Genomic DNA, 25,368 nt, shown 5'->3' on the forward strand with positions numbered 1-25,368 from the left:
TGTCAGGCTAGGCACAGAAGGGTCACAGGTTCAATGCCCTTCCCTCTCTTCCCCCCGCTTCAGGGTGCATACAGGAGCAACCAGTCCATGTATCTCTCTCACATGTTTATCATGTTTTCTCTCTCTCTGCCCCCTCCCTCCCTCCCTTCTACTCTCTCTGAAAAGCAATAAAAAAAATCCTCAGGAGAGGATTAAAAATAAAAATCAGTTAGATAAACCTTATATTTAATAATTTCTTAATTAAAATGCCTTTATATATCCCAAGTAGTAAACCATAAATCAAAAAATAAATTTAAAAAAAACTTCTCTTCAATTGTGAAGGTGACAAATATTTTTGAAAAGGGAATTTACCAGAAGAATCTATTTAGTCCCCACCAAAATAAAGTATCTGAACTTTAAACAAATTCACATTTTATTTACGTCGAAATAAACTGTACAAAATTGACTTTCTTCACCAAAAATAACAGCAATATTTTCTGTATTATTCCTAGATAAACTACAAAACACATTTTTGTAGGTTGTCTAGGTTTTGCTTATAAATCAAGACGAGGCAGTAGATATTTCATGGAAAAAGACAGAATAAAACAGACCAATCTGTTGTCAGTATCCATAGCCTCTGATCCTGTCTTGACCATGAAACAGAAGTGTTTGACATATACTTGCTAAAAAGCTTATGAAGATATAGGCTCAACAAAGGAATGTAAACAGCAACACCCAGATGTGGAACAATGGCAGGTTCTTCCTTCAATGTTTAACAGCAACTTGTTTAAGATTATCGAATAAAGACAAAATCTACACTGCAATCCTTGTTTGGCAAGCTCACGTTTCTTTCACCATCTGGTAATTTAACTGTTCACTAAAGATTTTTAATAGTAAACTTAAAACTCCTGCTATTGAAAAGTTAGTCATGAGCGTCATTGTAAAATTTTATGAAACATATTCCTCTCACACCTTCTCAAAATTTATTTCTTCAAAGAACTGGTAACTCAATACCCAACAACAGGATCCACAGTGATAATAAATGTTATGTCTAACTTGACTTAACTAAAACAATTCCAAAGTGCCATTAGCAGAGACCACGCAGAAGTGCAGCGTGGCACTTTCACTGCTACCCTCTGGAAGAACAGTTAGTTCTCCAAAGCATGAGAGTTCAAACGGGCCATTTAAACAGTCAGATTATCAATGGCTAATGTACTCAAGATATGCAGTGATTAAGTGGCCTACATATATCTTATAGCTTTTCTATATTTTCAAATTTCTTAGATTTTTTTCAATATCAAATATAAGAGAAAACCCATTTTAAAAGTCTCTCAGGTATTTTCGATAGTTTCAGAATTATCTGTAGGAAGCTCTGACTTAGTTGTATAGAGTTTGATATATGTGTCCACCATTAAATCCAAATCATGTTTTATATCAAAATTTATGTTAAGCAAAGCTAAGTTACTTGACCTTTGGTCTGTCAAAGTGTTCCTCAGGTATGCTTTGAGACGCTTTCGCCCATTTTCATAGCGTTCATTCTCAACCTTCATCACAGGAAGAATACATAGGACCTTCAACAATGCATAAACATTAGGAAAAAACTTGATGTCTGGCAGGTGGAGGGCTTCATAAATGGTGGATGGAAGCTCTATATCTTTTCCTCTGTGTTTCCACTTGATTCTCCAACAATGCAGCTCAGCTGAGAGTGTATCAGGATTGGGCAAGTCGCTTCTGTACATGTCAGCATGGTGCTCCTCCGATGTATTGAATTTGAGCTGTCCCATGACAGAGGGGACCAGAGATAAGCATTTAAGAGCTTTGAGGTGCTGTTCTGAGAATATATCTTTCAGTTCCTGAATAATGTGTTCCACTGTTGGAACACTTAGAGCTTCTTTATAGTAACTCTCAGAGGTCAGCTGAGATTCCAGGTTCCCTTGCTGAGCTCTGCGGAATTTCCCAGGGAGCTTCATCTGAATATCAAGTTTGGTTGCCAAATTGGTGGCTTCCTCAAACCAAAATTCATGATAAACTTCAATATTTTCCATCACTTCATTTAGTGAATGCAGCACCGCAGTCAAGCTACTGGCTGCAAAAAAGACATCAGAGGTCTGACCCTGGAGATTTTTCCCAAAGGCTCTTGTAAAAGATAGAACATTTTTAAGAACGACAATGGTAACAACGAAATCAAAATCTGTTACTGCACTGCAGAGTACAAATGCTCGGCCCGCTATACAGTTATTCCATCTAATATTTGTATCATTATTTATACCATCTAAACATAAAACAAGTGCTTGTAGGAGGTCCACTAAAATTTCAAAAGCATCATGCCTGCCTGTCCACTGAGAATGGCAAATTTCCTTCAGTTCTTTACCCCTTTCTTCATTGTTCTGAAAGAGGACAGAAATTACATTGTCAAGCTCTAAAAGCAGTTGTGGTGATCGATGGAAAAAAGAACAAACTTCCTCAATTGTTCCTAATGCAACCGACACTCCCATAACAGGCACCGATTTTGCCAACCACATATTTAAGGCACAGGAAGAGCAAAGTGTGTAGACAGCTTGGGGATATTTCTCCAAAAGTCTAGAAGCAACAACTTTCATTTTGGAAGAAAATCCACTGGACACAATGTAAGCCTGGCCACGACAATATTCCATGTTTAATCCCCACTTCTCAGTTATCGTAGTGTGAAATTTCATAGCCAAAATTTCGGCATCAGCTTCATAAGGCAGAAAACCCACAAATTCCTCTCGCAGGTTATGAGCTTCGTCAACAAACCTCACCAACACGGGCAGGTGCTCTTCCCCTGCTATGTCCACTACGTCGTCAGTGATAATCGAAAAGAAGTGAGAGTCTCTCACTTCCCTGAGCGTTTCTTCCCGAATGCAGCTCTCACAGATCTCTAGCATCTGTTTCTGCTGTGCTTTTGAACAGAACAGTGTGTTGACTGCTGTTGCCTCAAAGCGCTTTCTCAGAACCTCTTCACCAGAATTTATCCGGCACTCCAGCAGTGCCTGAAAGTTATCAGGAGTAAAGAGACCTTCTGGGATTTCATCAGCTTCATGTCCATCTAGAGGTATGTTTTGTTTTCCCATAAGAATCAAAATTTCAAATAAAGATTTTAAGTATTCTTTGTTTTCCTTCTCCTCAAGGGTTAAAGGTAAAATGTCTTCATCCTGTTCTTCACCCCCTTCTGTATTGGAGTTCTGAGCATTGGTGTTGTTGATCTCTTTATGTTTTTGTTCCTGTTCAGAAGTTTCGTCAACTGGAAAACAAAGAATTTTAAAAACAGGCTTATGAGGAACCATACAAACAAAAAATGCATTCTTGATTTTTTAAATACTTAAAATCCACTAACTCATTTATTCAACATTCACAGAACACCTACTGGACCACAGACTAGGACAGAGATTACACTCTAGCGGGGAAGACAAACACTGTGAACAGAGATATATTTTAAAAACTTAAGGTACATCACATATTGAGTAATAAGACAATATGTGCCCTCAGAAAAAGGAAGAGGAAGAGAATATTTATGACATACTGTGCTGACATTCTATGTTTCCCATTACTCCCTCTATAGGCAGATGGTATCAACCCCATTTGACAAATGATAGTAAATAACCACTCAAGGCCAGAGATGCAGTTAGAAAGATGGAGATGAGCCCTAGCTGGTTGGCTCAGTTGGTTGGAGCATTGTTCCACACACCAAAAGGTTGTGGGTTTGATCCCCCGTCGGGTACACACAAGAGGCAACCAATTGATGTCTCTCTCTCACATTGATGTTTCTCTCTTCTCCCCCCTTCCTGCACCCTCAAAATCAGTAAAAACATCCTCAGGTAAGGATTTTTTAAAAAAAGAGGTGAAATTGAAATCCAAGCTTGTCTGGCTCCAAGGTTCATGCTGATACTGTTTTTATTGCTATACTTTTATATGGGAGATGAGACACCTATAAAAACTAATGTAATGTAAAGTATGTTCATATAATTTCCAGGGCTAATACTAGACTATTAGAAATCTTAGCCTAATTTCTTTTTTTCTCTCATTATTTAGAGAATACTTTATTAGTTTCTGTAATCAAACCCATGTAGATTAAGACCTTACATATTTAATACAGTGCATTACCCCTGTACAAATGGAAACAATTATGTTGAACGTTTCTAGACCAATACGGCTGTTAATTTCTGTACAATGCCAACCCAACACAGTACAACTGGGATAGTTTTTCCAAATTAGCCTAATTTCTTCATATTTGGATGGCCCTGCAGTGAAGTGTCCTGCCTACAGTCATATACACACCCTGCAAGTCCTGACCCCTGTGGTCCCCCTGAGTTCATTTCTAATCATCATGGGTTTTAGAAGCTCCAACAACAAAATGAATGTAGTTCCTCAAATCTGGCACCCTGTTTCAAGCCACTCTACCTCGGCAAAGAATATCCTTCCCTTTTTCTTTGCCTGAATCCATGTCTCCTCATCTGCAAAGGGGGAAAATAACAGTTCTTACTTCAGGGCTATTGTAAGAATTAAATTAATTGATATAGGCATCAGTATCTGAAGAAAGGCTTTTGGACTCCTACCCTCTATAAGACTAAGTATCTCCACAGCATTTACTCCTTAATTACCGAGAATCTATTATGCACTATACATTGGATGGACAGATTCTACTTCTGTCCTTATTGCTACCTTCCCTTCCCTGTACTGGAACACTCTGTGTGCCTGCCACCCACTACCACACTGAGAGCACCGAGTGGGCAAAGTGCATGGGGTATTGGCACTCAATAAAGACAAACTGAACTAAGGTTTTAGTTGCACAGACAATTCCAAAACATTCTCACAGGTTTTGAACATAAAACATATTTATTTGTCCTTACCAGGTCAAGGCCTTTTTAAAAAGCATTCAGAAGTTGAGTCATTAACACTAGCACTTACTTTTTTTCTGTTTTAGTGTCCTGATTTCATCTTCACTCTAAATGACAAGAAAAAAACCATCTTTATGAAAAGTCAACTCTAGCATATCACATAGACTCACAAGTAAAAAGCATATTTGGAGTCAAATTTAATTTTCTCAAGAGCATACATTCTTTAAAAGAAATACATTCTTCAAACAGATAGATGATGGCAAAACTAGAACAATTAATTTGCTCATGACTCCAAGCTTATAATAAAATACTAGAGGAGAAAGAACACAACATTTAATTTACTTTATATCTAAATCATTGAATTATAAGTGTTTAATTGGCTAATAAAAGGCATGAATGTATACCATAGCATGAGATAAAATCCGAGGGGACACAAAATCATGTGCCCTACCTCCTGCTACTCTAACCCAGGGGGATGATATGTAAGAGGGAATTGCTGGATTCCAGAACCTAACATAAAAGCTATGAGAAATCCCTGGGAAGCAGAAGGTGACACAGTGCCAGTATGGAAAAAAATGAATGCATATAGCAGAGATAGGCAAGTGGCACATAAAGGGTTAGATTAAGGAAGAACTTCCCAATTGTGTTCTTTTCTCTCTCTCCAACCCACTGCAATGGTTGCTATTCCAGGGCAGGAAATCAGCAGTACCAGTGACAGCTGGAGACAGCGGGTATCTGCTAGGCAGCATGGGACATGATACTGATATGAAGAAATGTCATCAGGCTAGCTATCCCTCTTCATCCTGTGGGCTGCCAGAGTTACATGGATGACAGATCTGGAACAGTGTGCCTGCTGCAAGGTGTCTGAGGTTCCCTGAGATGGGGGGTTGGGGGGTGGGGGTGGGGAAAGACAGAGTATAGGGAAATAATAGCTACAGGATGGAAGTGTTGAGCTCCTCACCCCTGGTACACATTACTAAGAAGAAAGCTGATTTAGAGGACTGTTGTGTAGTGTCAGTATTTTCCAGAAAAACAAATAAATATAACAGAGGTAAAGAAATGCATGAAAAAATAAAAACAGGATTTCTCAGAACTTAAAAAAATATTTAAGTCTGGGTAAGGAAAAAACCTCACATCTAGATGTAGTTTAGCAAAACTGAAAATGTCAAATATTTTTTAAAAAGGCAGGTCACCTAAAAACAATCAAGAATCAGGCTGACAACAGACTTCAATGCAATAATAAATGCAAAAAAAAAAAAAATCAGAATCAACATCACATAGACTATGTGTTTCCTCTATATCACTAAACATTTAAAATACAAAGTGGTTTTTAAAAATAAACCCATATCTGTGATCGCACTCATATGTGGAATCTAAGTAACAAAATAAACTGATCAATGGAGTGGATCCAGAAACATGGAGGCATGGAATAGAGTGCAGAATCTCATAGGGAAGGCAGGGGAGGATGGGTGGGTGGGAGGTAATGAACCAAAGACCTTGTATGCATATATGCATGTCCCATGGACTCAGACAATAGGGTGCTGAAGGCCTGGGGTGGGGGAGGGCGGGGGTGGGCTGAAGGGGGTCAATGGGGGAAAAAAGGGGACATATGTAATACTTTCAACAATAAAAAATTATTTTAAAAAAAATTAACCCATGTCTGGAAACTAGAAACAAGAAGTATCCCATGTTAAAGAAATCAAAAAATACTCATTGCTGACCAATGAAAGCACTGCATGTCTAAAACTGTGAGATACAGCAAAAACATACTTACAGAGACATTTATAACTAAATATACATAAATATGAGCTAAACATTCAAGAAGCTAGAAAGAGCCAACACCCAAATCCCTCAACCAAGAAGAAACCAATAAAATAGCTCACAAGTACTTCAATCATTGATAAAAGTAATCACTATTTCTTCAAAAAGACTATTGAAATAGTTTTAAGGGCAGAGAAAGGGAAACATTCCAAATCCTAGATGAAGTTCATAAACTTTTAGAAACATATAAAACATACAGAAGAGAAAACCAATAAATAAATTGAAATGGCAATCAAAATATTTCCCTACTCACCACAGTGCTCTGATGGTTCTACCATGTTCGATCTAACTAACTTTCAAGAGCATATAATATTTACTTTATACAATTTTTCTAGAAAAATACAGAGTGAAAAAAGGAAAGCTATCCAAGTCATTTTATGAGGCTAAGAGAACATTGATACCATAACTGGATAAAAGTGCATAAAAAGAAATTATAGGCCAACACTGTTAAATGCAAAATCCTAAATAAAATATTGACCAACTGATTCCAATACTGTATAAAAACAGGGATCTATTACAATCAATTAGGGTTCATCACAGGAATGTAAAGATGGTTCAACATCAGAAAACCCATCAGTTATTCACCACATTAAAGAGTGGAAAAAAATATTGTGAACTTTTCTATTCAACAGATGCAATGAAAGCTTTTAATAAATTCAACAAATTATAACAGGAACTCTGACTATGAGTATTAGAAGGTAATGAAGGGAATTTTCCTAGCTTGACAAAAACAACAGCAAACCTCAGACTTAATGGAATGAGGCAAGTATACTAGCTATGATGTCATTGGGACTGTTCAACACAGTAGTACAGATCTTGATTAAACAATACAACAGAGAACAGAAAAAATTAAAGTAAGAATTGGAACAGGAGAATCAACATGGGAGCATAGGTAAACACCGGTACTCACTGCCTCCCACAACCATATCACAATTACAACGAAAATACAGAACAACCATCATTCAGCACTGCCTGAAATCTGGCTGAATGGAAGTCCTAAAACTAGACAATTAAAAGAAAAAAGCACATTGAGACTGGTAGGAGGGGTAGCAGTACGAAAGGGACTGGTCCGACAACCATGTGTGACTCTTTTTAATCAGAAGGGACATCTGGGATGCGGAGGCTTCCTGGGAGAAGCCAGTGATCCCAGCCCCACACCAGACCTTTTAGCACAGGGTTCCAGTGCTGGGAAGAGAAGTTCCCCGTAACTTAAGGCTGTAAAAATGAGCTGGGATTGTGGCTGAGTGCCAAAGAGGCTGCTGGAGTCACAGTAGTTCCTTTTAAAGGGGCAGTGCACAGACCTACCTGGACTAGCTCTCTCTGAGCTCCAGCACTGGGGCAGTGGCTTGGGGGGAATCCAGGTACATACTGGGAAGAACTGGATTGTCTGGCATTGGAGCAAGAACTTGGGGGGCAACATTCTCGACAAAAGTGCTGGCAGAGGTCACTGTTCCTATGCTGAGACCTCCGCCATCACAGAGCTGACTGGCAAGTGCCATATCTGAGTTTTCATCAGCCTGGCTCACACCATTCCCTTTGCTGTGGTGATTCCCTGAGATCCTGCCCCACCCAATTTGCAGCCCCACTCAAGCTATTTGCAGGGGCTTTTCAGCTTTTCCATATGAATGGCCTGTCCTAGCTCAGGCTTCAAACTTTCCTAAAATCTCTCAAACAAGCAGCTGCTGGCATTAGAGTCCCCCAATCCTCTCAGTAAGAGGTGCCAGGCCTGGCACTAGCAGCAGCTTGCCTTGTTTCACAGCTTGGCCTTTCCTGGGCACTTCTAAGCTCAAGATAAGTAGCAGCCATCTGCAGATTGCTCTATAGCTCCTGACAGGTAGCCGAAGGCAGGGCTCAGGCAGTGGCTAACTTTGCACCTCCAGGGGGGCCCAGAGCCAGTGCACCAGGTGGACAGCTTCAGACCATACCTGATTACAACTCTACACATCCACGAGCAACACACTCAAGGAGCAGACTCAGTGAGCACCAAAGCCACACTAAAGCAAATCCTACTCCATAGAGATGTCTCCTGCACAGCAGCTCTTCCACTGTAGTCACAGCTGGTCCTCATAGCCAATTGGCCTGGGGGTCAATTCCTCCCAGTGACACCAACAGCAATCAAGGCTCAACTACAAGACAGAGTACACAGCCCACACAGGGGTGTACCTAGAGTGTCCAGCTTTGGTGACTGGGGAGGCTGAGCCACTGGGCCCTACAGAACACCTACTACACAAGGCCACTCTACCAATTCCAGGAGACATAGCAGCTCTACCTAATATATAGAAACAAACACAGAGAAGCGGCCAAAATGTGGAGACAAAGAAACATGTCACAAATGAAAGAAAAGAAATAATCTCCAGAAAAAAAAGAACTAAATAAAATGGAAGCAAGCAAACTACTAGGTACAGAGTTCAAAACAATGGTTATAAAGGTGCTCAAAGATCTTAATGAGAGCTTCATGGGACTTAATGAGAATTTCAAGGATCTGAGTGAGAATTTCAAAGACATAAAAAGGGCCAGTCAGAAATTAAGCATACAGTAACTGAAATAAAGAATAATTTACAGGGATTCAACAGTAGAGGATTCCGAGAATCAAATCAACGATTTGGAAAATGAGGAAGCAAAAAACACCCAATTAAAAGGGGGGGGGGGGGAGAATCCAAAAATATGAAGATAGTATAAGGAACCTCTGGGACAACTTTAAGCATACCAACATTCACATCATGGGGGTGCCAGAAGGAGAAGAAAGAGAGCAAGATATTGAAAACCTATTTGAAGAAATAATGACAGCAAACTCCCCCTACCTGGTGGAGAAATAAACTTACAAGTCCAGGAAGCATAAAGAGTTCCAAACAAGATGAACCCAAAGAGGTCCACACCAAGACATCACATAATTAAAATGCCAGGAATGAAAGACAAAGAGAGGATCTTAAAAGCAGTGGTAGAAAAGCAGTTACCTACCTACAAGGGAGCTCTCATATAACTGTCAGCTGGTTTCTCTCTCTCTTTTTTTTTTTTTTTAAATATATTCCATTGATTTTTCACAAAGAGGAAGGGAGAGAGATAGAGAGTCAGAAACATCGATGAGAGAGAAACATCGATCAGCTGCCTCCTGCACACCCCCCACCGGGGATGTGCCCGCATCCCATGTACATGCCCTTGGCCGGAATCGAACCCGGGACCCCTCAGTCCACAGGCCGACGCTCTATCCACTGAGCCAAACCGGTTTCGGCTGTCAGCTGGTTTCTCAATAGAAACTATGCAGGCCATAAGGGAGTGGCAAGCAATATTCAAAGTGATGAATAGCAAGGACCTATAACCAAGATTACTCTTCCCAGCAAATCTATCATTTAGAACTGAAGGTCAGATAAAGAGCTTCATACACAAGAAAAAGCTAAAGGTGTTTATCACCACCAAACCAGTATTATATGAAATGTTGAAGGGTATTCTTTAAGAAGGAAAAAAAGATTAAAAATATAAACAATAAAATGGCAATAAAAACATAATTATCAGCAGTTGATTCTAAAAATAAACAAACAAGGAATCTAATGAACAAAATAAACTGATGAATAAAATAGAACCAGAGGCATGGAAACATGGAACAGACGCTCAAATCTCAGAGGGAAGTGGGGTGTGGGTGGGAGAGAGATTAATCAAAGAACATAAGCATATATGCATGACCTATGGACACAAACAGTAGGATGGTGAAAAAGAATTGGAAGAAAAGGCAAATTTGTCCTTATTTGTAGATTGTCCTTATTTGTAGCTAATATAATCAACTACATAGAAAACCCGGCATACTAATAGGATTAACTTTTTTTCTTTTTTTTACAAATCTCACAGATTCTTGATAACATTTAAATATATATATATGTGTGTGTATATATATATATATATACACACACACACACACACACATACATATATATATATATTTTATTGATTTCAGTAAGGACAGGGAGAGGGAGAGATAAGACAGAAACATCAATGATCAGAGAGAATCATGGATTGGCTGCCTCCTATATACCCACTACTGGGGATTAAGCCTGCAACCCAGGCATGGGCCCTGACCAGGAATCGAACCATGACCTCCTGGTTCATGGGTTGATGTTCAATCAGAGCCATGCCAGCTGGGCAATGTCTTACTTTCTGATTCCCGCCTGAGGGGGGAACCCTTCCCAAAGGCCAGACCAGCAAGGGGCTTCTTTTCCAGCAGAAAGTGCCCGTAGGTGTTACAGGATTAATATTAAAGAGCCTTCAAAACTGCTGGAAACAATCTCATCCAGAATACATAAACAATACCAAAAACCATAATGTATTTAGAAAGTAATCTAAAGAAGAATGTACATGTTTTCTTTTCTGAAACTGCAGCAATGCCTTAGCTGGTTGCTTAGTGGTTAGAGCAGGGCCTGCAGACTGAGGATCTTGAGTTTTATTCCAGTCAAGGGCATGTACCTCGGTTTCAGGCTTGATTCCTGGTCCCGGTCGGGGTGCATGCTGGATGAAACCTATCGATGTATCTCTCTCACATTGATGTCTCCCTCTCTGTTTCTCCATCTCCCCCATCCCTTCCACTCTCTTTAAAAAAATCAATGAAAAAAATATTCTCGGGTGAGGATGAACAACAACAAAAAATTCCAACAGGACAGAATGGAGCTCCAGAAACAGCCCTGCATATATGTGAATCTGTATATGACAGAGGTGGCAGGTTATACCAATAGAAGAAAGGATGGATTAATAGAGTATGCTGGGAAAACTGGTCTTCTCTATAAGAAGAAAAATAAAATTAGATTTTTACTGCACACAATACATACAACTCCAAATGGATTAAAAATCTAAATATGAAAGGTAAACATGAGGGAAATTATATATAAATGTTGTCTTAAAGAAAGCACATAATTGGTAGAGTGAAATGAGATATATTAAAGACACTAGCATGGATACCAACAGGGAGAGTAGGAATGGGGTAATAGAGGAAGAAGGAAAAATAAGCAAAATAAGTGTCTTATTAGTGGTAATGATAAGAGAAAGCCATGGACTGAGGAGTCTGAGTAATTTAATTTTGTTGGCCTAAGGTTAACAAAGAGCAGGTAGGTTTCAATCATCTAAAGCAGGGGTCCTCAAACTACAGCCCGCAGGCCACATGCAAATACAAATATTGTATTTGTTCCCGTTTTGGTTTTTTACTTCAAAATAAGATATGTGCAGTGTGCATAGGAATTTGTTCATAGTTTTTTTTTAAACTATACTCCGGCCCTCCAACGGTCTGAGGGACAGTGAACTGGCCCCCTGTTTAAAAAGTGTGAGGACCCCTGATCTAAAGGATATCAAAGGAATATAAAAACACACATAAATGATGCCATATACAGAGATTGAAAAGCTTTTTCTAAACCTTGTCAGTACTTAATAGCAATAGAATCCTATCTCTAGGTAAAACTATCCATGTCTTAACTTTTAAACTTTCCCTTTCTGTATCCATATGTGCTAAATTCTGGAAATATACCTCAGTTCCACTTTTCTTACTATAAAAGAAAAGGTAGTCTTTTGTTTTTCTTCATAATAAGGAAAGGAGATAGTAGCCTGTAATCAACAGCACACTTTGGCCCAAGTCAATGAGTATCAATTGGCTAAATTTGAGAGACATTTTCCAATTTTAATACTGTAACAAAGTTATCGTTTTACATCCTGGCTACTTCAATAATAACCATAGCATTCATTTCCTGTACAGGTACCTTTGAAATAGAGAGTAACTTAGTTCAATTTTAACATGAATATATCTATTTGATTTCATAGTATACCGGGGATTGGGAAAGCTGAAAACATATTGACATACCAATTCTTTTATTCGTTTTCTGTGTCTACTATGTGGATTGTTCAAATGACTGGTAAGATCAAATATTGTTGGTATTGCATTATCTCGAAGAACTGTCCTATAAGGACTCTGAAAAAGAAAAATGTGTTAATTCAGAGCTAGGCCTTAAGAATGTATTACATATAAATAAAATTCTACACTAATGATTTCTCCAGTACTCCTTCAACTCCAGCTCTAAAGTATAGAGAAACCTGAAGAATTAATGATGTCAATCCAAGTCAGCTTATTATTTCTAGCCCTTTTCATATTTGCCCTTTTGGTAATCATACTATTATAAATTAGGGAACTGAAATAATGATAGGCGTAAAAATAAAATGTATTTGCATTTTGCATATCCTATATAATAAGAGGCTAATATGCAAATCGATCAATGGCAGAACGACTGGTCACTATGATGTGCACTGACCACCATGGGGTAGACGCTTAATGCAGGAGCTGCCCCCTGCTGGTCAGTGTGCTCCCACAGGGGGAGCGTCACTCAGCCAGAAGCCGGGCTTATGGCTGGCCTGGTGAGCACAGCGGTGGTGGGAGCCTCTCCTGCCTCCATGGCAGTGCTAAGGATCCTCAGAGGGCTCCTGGACTGCGAGAGGGCGCAGGCTGGGCTAAGGGAAACCCCCCCACCCCCAGTGCTCGAATTTCATGCACCAGGCCTCTAATCCTCTAATATATATATATATATATATATATATATATATATATATATATATTCCCCCTAACTCAGAATCCCAGCTATTTTATCTATTCTGTTCTTCCATTAGCCCACCCAATCTATAGTAGGCACAAAAGTTTCTAAGAAAATCTAGTGTATGTTCTATAATAAGTTTTCCCTCCTTTACCTGTTGTTCAGTCCACTTTTGCTACTATTTCTGAGAAGCATCAAGGCACAATGAAATAATATTGGACTGGGACACATGAGACTTAGAAACTAGTCCAAACTCTAACAGTGACTCACCATATATAGTATATAATACATATAATACTTTCCCATTGTGGACCTCAGTTCCTCTTCTGAATAAAATTCAGGTATTGAACTAGATCCATATTTCCAAAAAATGAAAATGTTCAAATACTAGTAAACAAAATGCTTGCCATTTCAGTTATGCCATCTGTACTTTTACACAATCTACTCACTTTTTTAGTTAACATTGTAATAAGCAATAAAAATTACAAAATAATGGTTTGATGGGCTGGTTATATTTTTAACTCATTAAAAAACTTCTAAAATAAAGTGATGCATGTGCTACCTGAAATCACTCATACCACAGTGATATATGTGTGTGTGTGTGTGTGTATATCTCACACTTTGCAAACACTGAAATAGGTACTTCTAAATTCCCTTATAATTCAGATGTTCTTATTGAAGAATGACTATGCTCTATCCCAGTGGTCAGCAAACTCATTAGTCAACAGAGCCAAATATAAACAGTACAATGATTGAAATTTCTTTTGAGAGCCAAATTTTTTAAACTTAAACTATATAGGTAGGTACATTGTTATTAACCCTTTTCAGTCCAACGTGGAGGCTGACTGGACAGACCAGGCGCTAGGAGCAGGTCCAATGTCGAGCTGAGGTCTAGTGAGACAGGTAACTTCAACATTCAATTCCGTCAATTAATTTGGACCAGACTGTTTTGAGTTCCAAAAATAAAATTGGACTGCAAAGGGTTAACTTAATTAGGGTACTCCTAAGTTGGCCTTTGCTAAAAAACGTCCTCAATCTGAGGGGTCCTCAGTGAACGTACCCCTACTTATTCTAATGCCACTTCTTCAAAATAGACTAGCCCAGGCCGAAAACCGACTTCTACGCATGGGCCACGAAGTTTTAATCACACTGTACGTGCACGCCCGCACATGGTATTTTGTGGAAGAGCCACACTCAAGGGGCCAAAGAGCTGCATGTGGCTCGTGAGCCACGGTTTGCCGACCACTGCTCTATCCTAATCCCTGCTATTGCAATCCAACCTGGTTAAAAGCTAGATGCATACTTAGATGGTGACAGTTTTCACAGCCAGCCCAGAGGAAGTCAGAAGGGACAAGAAGTTTATTAATAACTGCTACTACATTCCCTCCCAGCTTGTCCAGAGAAGCAGTATCATTAATTTCTTCACAAATTTGCACTGATAAAGACACTTCATTTTAAAAAGCTTTCTCCAGAGCAGTGATTGTGCCAAAGCTAACTATTAAAGCCTGGTCAAAATATATGCCAAACAAAAATAACAACTTCTATATTTTTACCCAGGGAAGGAAGGTTAGAAAGATATGAAGGAAAGTACATTTTACTCTTAAAAAACACAGAATTAAACTGCACAGGTACACTTACATGTGGATTTTTTTCAATAAATATTGCAAATGTATTTTCTTAAGCTTACTTTATTGTAAGAACACAATATATAATAAATATAACACACAAAATATGTGTTAATTTTTTATTTATGTTATCAGAAAGCATTCCCGGTCAAAAGTAGGCTATAAGTTTTCAGAGAATCAAAATTATACACAGATTTTCTACTGTGTGGGGTGTCAGCACCCCCCAAACCTCTGTGTTATTTAAAGGTTAACTCTATATAACTAAAGAAAATACACTACCTAGGTTTCATCCAAAGAGCTGTTAAACACTTTATCTGGGAAGAATTTCTATTCAGATTCAGTATTTTCTAGTTCAATCCCATGCCTCATAAAAACACACACACACACAAAAAAGCAAACCTATTTTTCTTTTTTAAAAAGTTTATTTAGAAAGTTACAGAAGTTGGCTGGGCTGCATAGCCTCAGGAAACAAGTTACAGAAGCAAAAGAAGGGCCCTTGGAGCTTCGGAGAGAGAAAGGCAAAGACAGCACACCTGGGGGGAAGAGGGGAAAGGCAGGCGAGCCCCTGAGAGGGGGAGCACCTCAAAATCTATTTCTTAATGATACCCAGCTTCTAATGCTGTGCCAATTATCCCGACTCTACTATGAAGTCTGAATCTGGGATTGATTAGGGACACAGTCATTGAAGGGAGCAAAATCTATACAATACCCAAAGCGTCTCATCTTTCCCACTTAGCAATCATCTCAAAAAGCAAGCATACACGCATACATAGTCAACTCTTGGTATCACCAATTATTACATAAGGAGAGGAGGGATAAAACATTCTAATACATGCTTCAAGTTCAAATTCATTTGCTATAAAAAATATTAAAGACCAGAAAACAATATGTGGAAAACATGCAACTTTTAATACATATTTATCTATAAGCATGTATGCCTAAAAGGGCTATATTTAATTCATGTGTCTGATCATTTTAATGCAGTATCAAGATTTAATCTTTAACTGCTGAATTAAGGTCTGAGCATAAAGCAATGATCTTACTCTAGCATTAAAGTTAACACTTGGCTTTGATTGAACTAGCCATGAATGTTTACTAATGAGACTTTAAATGCCAAATTAATGAAGTTAATACTCTTAACATTTGAATACAGATCTTAGGCAATCCAGCTTTTAATAGCAATACCTTCTAAATAAGTTTTAAAAAAATTCTCACATTTGAATTTAATTTATTCAAGATTGAATATTCATGTGGAAGTTTAAAAAGCAAGTTTATTCATTGACTAAACAAGAATATGAGAATAAACTGTATGTTAAATTTCTCATATTAGTCTTGTTGGAATTATCTAATTAAGAGACTATATTTATTACTGAAATAAAAATACAAAAATGCATAAGGCTGGTGTATTTAAAATAATAATTTGGGACTGTTTTACTTATTGTCAAAAACATAAAAGTAGTTAGTCTTTTAACATAGTAAATCTCTTATTTTGGTTGGTCATAATTATTATTACCCTCTTAACAAAGCAAGGCAAAATTATTCCTCAAATATTTGTGATTAAACTGTTGAACCGGAATTGGCTCACCTCCCAATGACTTCACAAGTATCTGCTTCAAATAATTTTGAGAAATAAATAACCCAATCATTCTTTAGTTTTCTGGTGCCTCTGCAAAATGTATCTGAAAAAAATATCAAAATAAATTCTGCATAACAATATATAGTGTACCTTAAATATCAAGTTTATGTCTATCCCAATATCTGGGATGATACATTAGCTATACCTAAATAAGATATATATATTATTAAATAAAACTGTCTTCCTAACTAGTTTTTAGTGTTTCAAGTCTACTCCATTTCAATCAAATCTGCCCTATGCGTGCCTTTTATGAATCCTAGCAATAAAAATAAGGAGGGTTAAAAATCTTAGACCTCAGGAATTATCATGTCTAATCTCATCAGAAATTGGGGCCCAAGAGGGAGTGACTTGGCCAAAATAAAAATTAACAGTAGTAAGATTGTTAGTAGTAAGAGAGACCCAGGTCTTAATATAAAATTGCAAATTATTGATGGAAATGGTTTTTTGGGGTTTTTTTACATTAATTGTATGATCTGCTTCCTGTTGGTTCTAACAGTACTTACAAAAACAAATACATGAAAACAAAGAGCTCCATTCCTGGAAGATTTTACTCATAAAAAAGCTCTAGAGAAGCTGCTCCAAATAAAAACACCAACTTTACCTTAAATAAATATAAACTTTCATAATAGCTTAAAATTTTTCTGAAGCCTACACAGGAAGTTTACAAGTGGCTAGTCAGCTCCAAACCTGTCTTCATCTTAAAAAAAAGAAATAGTGGAGGGGTGTAAAGATACCCTCCAACATTAATAGAGAAAGATTTATACTTCCAACCAGATGCTGAGTGAGCGAGATAGAAAACAAAAACCAAGCCCTTCTATTACTTACAGTTCTACAGATCATAGAGGTCTCAAAGTGTTTGGCACATAATCGATAATGTTTATTTAGTTGATCAGGTGTTTTATCTTCTAAGTCTGCTCTCCTACAATTTTCCACCCACTTCTGGCATCTATAAATAAAACCAAAATACAATTATGGAATATGAGCAACATTTAAATTTCAGCATTTAGTTTCAAGGCAAATAATATTATGAACCATGGATTCCTGCTCCCTTCTACCCACAGAACATAACAATTTAGTGAAGTTGATTAATAACAAAATGAGAGCTGGAAGAAACCTTAGATATCATTTAGTGCATTTAATTACAGACATGATTAAGAAGTAACTTGCTCAGAGTCATGTACAAAATCAGCAGCAAAAATGAACTTAAACCGGAGTCTTTCAAATCCCAGGACTCCAAGCATCAGAGGACTCAATCACACCAGCACTACAAATAAAAAGTTGCACACCATGAGATGAACAGCTTAATATTCCCCTCAGAATTTCAACTTAAATAAGCATATAAAAGCAACACTGCCATTGTAGAAAATTAGTAAGTAAATGTTTTATAAATAACTACAGTTTCTTATGGAAGCATGACAGTCTTACTACTAACATGATTTACTATTTACAATGATATGCACAGACTAGATTTTAAGCTCCATGAATGCAGGGATTGTGTCTAGACAATCTAGTACACAGAAGGTGTTGAATATAGTGAACAAGACAAGGTCCATTCCTTCTTGGTGCTTACATATCTGCAGAAAAACAAATAATAAACACTAATTATGAGCCAGACACTGTTCTAAGCCCTTTCCAAATTATTATTATCCCTTTTGTGCAGAAGAAGAAATGTTAATTGGCTAAAGGTAACAACTAGATCTTTCTCTCATTCCTCAAATTTCTAGGCATAAAATTCTGCCATGAATAGTGCCACAAATTTGGAAACATATTTATAATCATATCACAGTATATTTTCTTATGTCTCAACATCACAATTTACCCCTCCACACACACTTTCTAACACTAATTCCCTCTTTCTCGATATATAACATTAAAACCATGGTGAAATGTTGGTTATCTAACCTAAACTAAAACCATACATATCTAAATTGTACAGCATTTCATTCAGCCAAGAATCATCATTACTTACAGTAATGATGCCTAAGATGTCTGTATTTTAATCATATATCTACATAATTGTGCAATATGATTACAAGCATTTCACGTTGCAACAGTATTTGGTATAAAAACTGTTTCACTATAAGTTGCCATACTCACACAGTTAAGTTTGTTTTTAAATTCTTATATCTCTGAAGACCTTCCACATAGAACCCTACTGTACGTATTATCTCTGAACTAAGTTGAGACATCTTTCTGATACCAAGAGCACTCAAATTCAGTACACTTATGTCTTCCATATCAAATACCTAGAGGTAAATCTAGTGAAAGACCACTAATAGAAAACAAATTTTTAAATAAATAAATGGGATATACAAGTTCACTGAATTCTAAAGATATCAATTCTCCCCAAACTGGTTTACTGATTTAATTACAATCACAATCCCAACAAGTTCTTTTGTGCATTTGTGTGTGTTTTTGAGAGATAAATGACAAGATGACGCTAAAGCTTTTTACACAGAAATTCAAAGGACCACGAATAGTCAAAACAACCATGAAAAAAGAAAGCTAAAAAAAAAATCCACTACCAGATATTAAAATTCATTATAAAGCTTATTAAGACAGTGTGTTAACGGCATAGGATAAAACAGAAAATGGAGAGTTATGGATACTTAAGACAAAGGTACCTATGCACAGCAATAAAGACAACTTCTTAATAGTAGTGAATCAGTTGGATATCCATGTAAAAAAAAGAACCTTGACCCCTATTTTTACACCATATATACAAAGTTATATTCCAAATGAATTATAGACATAAATATGAAAGGTAAAACAATAAAGCTTCTAAAAGACAACACAGGAGACTATCTTCTTTACCTTGTAATAGACAAAGAGCTCTTAAAGGCAATAGAGCACACTCAAAAAGAAAAGATGAATTAAGCTACTTTAAAGTTAATAACTGTTCATTAAAAGAAATCATTTAAGAGTGAAATGGCAATCCACAAAATGGAAGAAGGTATCTGCAATACATATACCCAACAATAAACTCATATCCAAAATATACATGAAGAACTCCTACAAATAAACCAAAAAACCCAAGGTAAAAATGGACAAGAGACTTGAACAGGCAATTTGCAATTATTCAGATGGCCAATACACATGAAAGAAATGCTCATGAAAAAAAAAAAAACTAAAGAAAAAACAAAGCTCAATCTCATTAGTCCTTAGGGAAATACTAATTAAAATTGCAACAAAATGTTACTATATACCCAGAAGAATGACTACAATGTAAAAGAGATAATACCAAATGTTGATGAGAGGTGGGACAACTCTGCCTACCAACAGTAGAAAGGAATAATATTTGGCAATGGGAATGAATGAGCTTAGCTAGATCTCACAAACATAACGTTGAATAAAACAAACCAGGCATGCATACTACGTGCTTCCTTTTATATTAAACCAGAGGCCTGGTGCACAGGAATCAGGCCTAAACTGGCAGTCGGACATCCCTCTCACAATCTGTGACCACTGGCTCCTAACCGTTCACCTGCCTGCCTGCCTGATTGCCCCTAACAGCTTCTGCCTGCCAGCCTGATCGCCCCCTAACTGCTCCCCTGCTGGCTTGATTGATGCCTAACTGCTCCCCTGCCGGCCTGATGGCCGACTGCCCTCCCCTGCCACAACCAGCCTCCTCCGTGCCACGCAGAGCCATGGGGACCCCCAGGCCTCACTGCACCAAGTGGCCACCAGGCCCCGCCTCTACTGTGCATGCAGCCATCTTGTGATGGCCATCTTGTGACGACGTGAGGGCATGATGCCACCTAGGCTATTATTAGTATAGACTAGTAGCCTGGTGCGTGAAATTCGTGCACATTAAAAGGGAATTAATTAGTGGAAATATTTTAATATTGCTATTTGCCCTTTCTCTATAATAGAAGTATGAGAAATGAAAGGAAATTAGTAAAAGGTGTACGAAAATAATATATAAATTTATTAATAAACAGTAACAAAAGGATATAACAACAGAGGCATGATATAAAAATGACAAAAACATAATATGAAAACAACAAAAACATGATATAAAAACAACAGTGATGCAAACAATGACTGATAAACTGATTAAACTTATTCTAATATCTCCCTGTACATCACATTAAGAGTGAAAACACTTTCAGAGTGCTTGACTAATTTCCCTTGTGCTGAAGTATTTAGAACTTTAACTTTAACATCACATGCTCTTCAAACTCGAGAGAAAGCAACATCTAACTGACCATGTGCAAAAATGGGTTCAGGTATGAATATGCCTACCCTGTCTAGAGTTTGTCTTTGTGGTTTATTAATAGTCATCACAAATGCTGGCATCACGGGAAATTGAAATTGAATCAATTTAAATGGGAGGCCAGTGTCAGATGGGGACAAATCAATTCTTGGAATCAGAACAACCTCTCCCTCTGCAGATCCTGTTAATACTTCAGCTTCAATGACGTTAGGTCATAATCTTTTGATAATAAATCTGTTACCATTACAAAGACCCCATTTACTATTAATATTTCTCAATAGCATGATGATTGCACCCACTTTCAATTTTAATTTATGATATGACATTCCCAAAGGAGTAATACTATTAAGAAATTCGATGGGAAAATTTTCCTTTTCAGCATCATCTGTGGAATGAATGGAATCATCACTCAAATATGTGTGAAAATCTCCATTGAGTATATACAAAATTTCTTCATTTACTTTTTGAACATGGACAAAGAATTGCACATTTAGATATATTTTTAATATATCTATAGATATAGTATTTCCAAAGGTAGCTTCAATAGATCCATTACAAATCATTTCACAGGGGATTTCAATAATATCCATTCCTAAATGAAAACTGCTATCAAGTTTGCCATCTCCAAATTTTACTAACCATTCACTATACGCAGAATCCTCTGATCTCATTGTTGAAAGAGACAACTTTCTGAAACATCCCCAAACACTGCAGTACTTTAAACTCGTTTGTACTATGGCCGATCGCATAGCATGAGTTACAATACTGAGACACTGCCGAAAATCGCCTCCAAGGAGAACTTTCCCACCAAATACTACATTCAAATTTCTCTTAGTAATCTGTCTATGGCGTTTATAGCATGATTGGATGCCACAGTGCACTCATCAATGAGAAGTTGGGCCTTTTTAATAGTTTTAGCAACTTCACTGTTTATATCGAGTCAAGAAGTTGAAATTTCATTTAGTGGAATGGGTAATTTATATTGGGAATGAAAGGTACTTCCACCGAGAAATAAATTTGCAGCAAGTCCTGTAGATACTGTGGATAAAACAGTATTACCACGACCTCTAATATAACGTATTAAAACTTTATGAAGATATGCCTACACGCTCCGAGGGCTGGTTCCTGCCTCAAACCTTGCTCTCCTGGGAAACAGCTCCAGGAGGGTGCAGCCCTTGGCAACGCGACCCAGGACTCATTGCATCCACACTCCGAAAGCCGGTTTCTGCCTCAAACCTTGGCCTTACTGGAAACAGCTCAGGGTGGGCACAACTGTTGCTAAGAGGACCCAGGACTCAGTGCGGCCACGCTCCGAGGGCAGGTTCCTGCCTCAAACCTCATGGCCCTCGCGGGAAACAGCTCAGGGAGGGTACAGCCGTTTCCAAGACGACCCCTGCAGGACTGACTTCCTTCTGGTTTGTCGAGCCTCGGTCGTGACATTACACCCAGGGTTTTTATATAAATAGATTCAAGAATAGGTAAAACTTAAAAATGGTGATTGTGCAGGAAAGAGTTAATAGAGCAGGCATGAGATTGCTATCCTTAGAAAGGCTTGCTTATAAGGTTGGCCTTTTGACTAGTGTCTGGGAACTTGGCTGCTAAACAGTTTCCTACACTGACATAAAACTTGCCCTAACTGGGCCCTGGCCAGGTTGCGCAGTTGGTTAGAGTGCCATCCTGATATGCCAAAGCTGCAGGTTCAATTTCTGGTCAGGGCACATACAAGGAATGCGTTGCCAAGGGCTGCGCCCTCCCTGAGCTGTTTCCCGGGAGAGCGAGGTTTAATAGTTGCTAAAACTAAAGTTGGTGGGATCTCAATACCAGATATCAAACTGTATTACAAAGCCACTGTTCTTAAAACAGCTTGGTACTGGCACAAGAACAGACATATAGATCAATGGAATAGAACAGAGAACCCAGAAATCGACCCAAACCACTATGCTCAATTAATATTCGACAAAGGAGGCAAAAGCATACAATGGAGTCAAGACAGTCTCTTCAATAAATGGTGTTGGTAAAATTGGACAGATACATGCAAAAAGATGAAACTAGACCACCAACTCACACCATACACAAAAATAAACTCAAAATGGATAAAAGACTTAAACGTAAGAAGGGAAACCATAGCCAAAGCCGGTTTGGCTCAGCGGATAGAGCGTCGGCCTGCGGACTGAAGGGTCCCGGGTTCGATTCCGATCAGAGGCATGTACCTCGGTTGCAGGCACTTCCCCAGTGGGGGATGTGCGGGAGGCAGCTGATCGATGTTTCTCTCTCATCGATGTTTCTGACTCTCTATCTCTCTCCCTTCCTCTCTGTAAAAAAATCAATAAAATATATTTAAAAAAAAAAAAAAAAGGAAGGGAAACCATAAAAATACTAGAGGAATCCACAGGCAGCAAAATCGCAAACATATGCCGAAGGAATTTCTTCTCTGATAATGCTCCTAGGGCAATGGAAACTAAAGAGAAAATAAACAAATGGGATTACATCAAAATAAAAAGCTTTTGCACAGCAAAGGAAACCATCAACAAAACAACAAGAAGACCCACTACATGGGAGAACATATTTGCTAATGATATCACCGATAAGGGTTTAATCTCCAACATTTACAGGGAACGCATGAAACTTAACAACAGGAAGATAAACAATCCAATCAAAAACTGGGCAAGGGACCTAGATAGACACTTTTCAAAAGAGGACATACAGAAGGTTGAAAGACATATAAAAACATGCTCAAAGTCACTAATAATACGAGAGATGCAAATCAAAACAACAATGTGGTATCATCTCACACCTGTCAGAATGGCTATCATCAACAAATCAACAAACAACAAGTGTTGGAGAGGATGTGGAGAAAAAGGAACCCTTCTGCACTGCTGGTGGGAATGCAGACTGGTGCAGCCACTGTGGAGAACAGTAGAGAGTTTCCTCAAAAAACTAAAAATGGAACTCCCATTTGACCCAGTGATCCCACTTCTAGGAATATAACCCAAGAAACTAGAAACACCAATCAGAAAGGATATATGCACCCCTATGTTCATAGCAGCACAATTCACCATCGCTAAAATTTGGAAACAGTCTAAGTGCCCATCAGTAGATGAGTGGATTAGAAAACTGTGGTACATCTACACAATGGAATACTATGCTGCGGTAAAAAAGAAGGAACTCTTGCCTTCTGCAACAGCATGGATGGAACTGGAGAGCATTATGCTAAGTGAAATAAGCCAGTCAGAGAAAGATAAATACCACATGATCTCACTCATTTGTGGATTATAGAGAACAACATGGACAGATCCAAAGACAGAGAAACAGCGATCAGACTATCACTACCCAGAGGGAAAGTAAGGGAGGGAGGGAGGGGGTAAGGGGAAGAGATCAACCAAAGGACTTGTATGCATGCATATAAGCCAAACCAATGGACATGGACAACAGGGGTATGAGAACATGAGTGTGTGTGTGTGGGGGGGGGGGGGGGAGGATTAATGGGGCGATAAGGACATATTTGTAATACCTTAACTAATAAAGAATTTTTTTTAAAAAAAATAGTTGCTAAAACTATTAAAAAGGCCCAACTTCTCATTATTTATGAATGCATAAATAAGTGGAACAATAAATCAACGTTTCTCTCCCCTCCACCCCCCACTTCATCTCTCTCTCTAAAATCAATTTTTAAAAAATTGCCCTAACTAATAAGGTGGCTCACTGTGCCTACACTGTTTGTACAAGCAATATGATTTATATAAAAAACCTGCCTTCTGGGAGTCTGGAATTTCAGTATATGCTAGGCAGAGTGTCTATGTGACCAGAGTCCAATAAAATCTTCAGGCACTGGGTCTCTAATGGGCAGAAACATGGTACACATGTTGCTGCATTTTTACTGCTGAGAGAAATGGGCTCTGTGTGACTCCCCTTCCCCCACCAAGGGAGGGAGAGAACATAAAGCAGACTCCATATTCCACTGTCTTTTTCCCCTTATGATCTGATGTATGTTCTTACTACATTGCTGTAATAAGTCTTATCTGTGAGTAGTTCAGCTATATACTGAGTCACACAAGTCCTTCTAGTCAATCTCTGAATATGGGGGTGGCTTTGGAAACACCCAACACAGTGATGATAGAATAGTGGATACATTTAGGAAGGGGTAACAATTAGGAGTGGACAAAAAGGAGGCTTTCTGAGGTGCTGGTAATGTTCCATATCTAGAACATTAGGTATGTTCGTTCAGTAAAAATTCATCAAGTTCTAGACTACCATTTTTGCACTTTTCTCTAAGTATGTCATATCAATAAAACAGCTTCCTCTTCTCTTCAATAACCAACTAATCTAATGTGTGTGAAGCCTGAAGTGAAGTCAGACCACTGGAGAATTGTTTGAGATGTTAATAATATTCTATATATTTTTTAATCTAGGAAAAATTTCATGGACATGTCACTCTGAAAATCCAACAGCCATACATTTATAATTTGTGATCTTCTGTGTATATGTTTTATATTAAGAGTTATAAAATCACAATAAATCTTTTTTACATACATACATATAATACTTACATACCTGTATATCTATATATATAAAAGGCTAATATGCTAAGTGTCCCTTGACCGTCCGACTGGTTGCTATTATACACACCGACCACCAACGGGCCGACGCTCAATGCAGGAGCTGCTGTGACATGCACTGGCCATTT

At 38.1% G+C, this 25,368-nt stretch overlaps 1 protein-coding gene across 1 annotated transcript in view; it reads right to left on the reverse strand.

The window, feature by feature from the left end:
- Window positions 1–394: 394 nt before the first annotated feature.
- The window catches only part of THAP12 (THAP domain containing 12), a 38,691-nt gene continuing 13,717 nt past the window's right edge, over window positions 395–25,368 (reverse strand). Inside the window, exons 2-5 of the mRNA XM_081099878.1 lie at window positions 17,294–17,414; window positions 12,487–12,594; window positions 4,906–4,942; window positions 395–3,241 (exon numbers count right to left, since the gene is read on the reverse strand). Coding sequence (XP_080956004.1) covers window positions 1,311–3,241; window positions 4,906–4,942; window positions 12,487–12,594; window positions 17,294–17,414 — 2,197 coding nt within the window. The 3' untranslated portion in view covers window positions 395–1,310. The remainder of the gene's footprint in view (window positions 3,242–4,905; window positions 4,943–12,486; window positions 12,595–17,293; window positions 17,415–25,368) is intronic.

Source organism: Myotis nattereri (genome assembly GCF_964212035.1).
Source record: "Myotis nattereri genome assembly, chromosome: 9".
Taxonomy (NCBI): domain Eukaryota; kingdom Metazoa; phylum Chordata; class Mammalia; order Chiroptera; family Vespertilionidae; genus Myotis; species Myotis nattereri.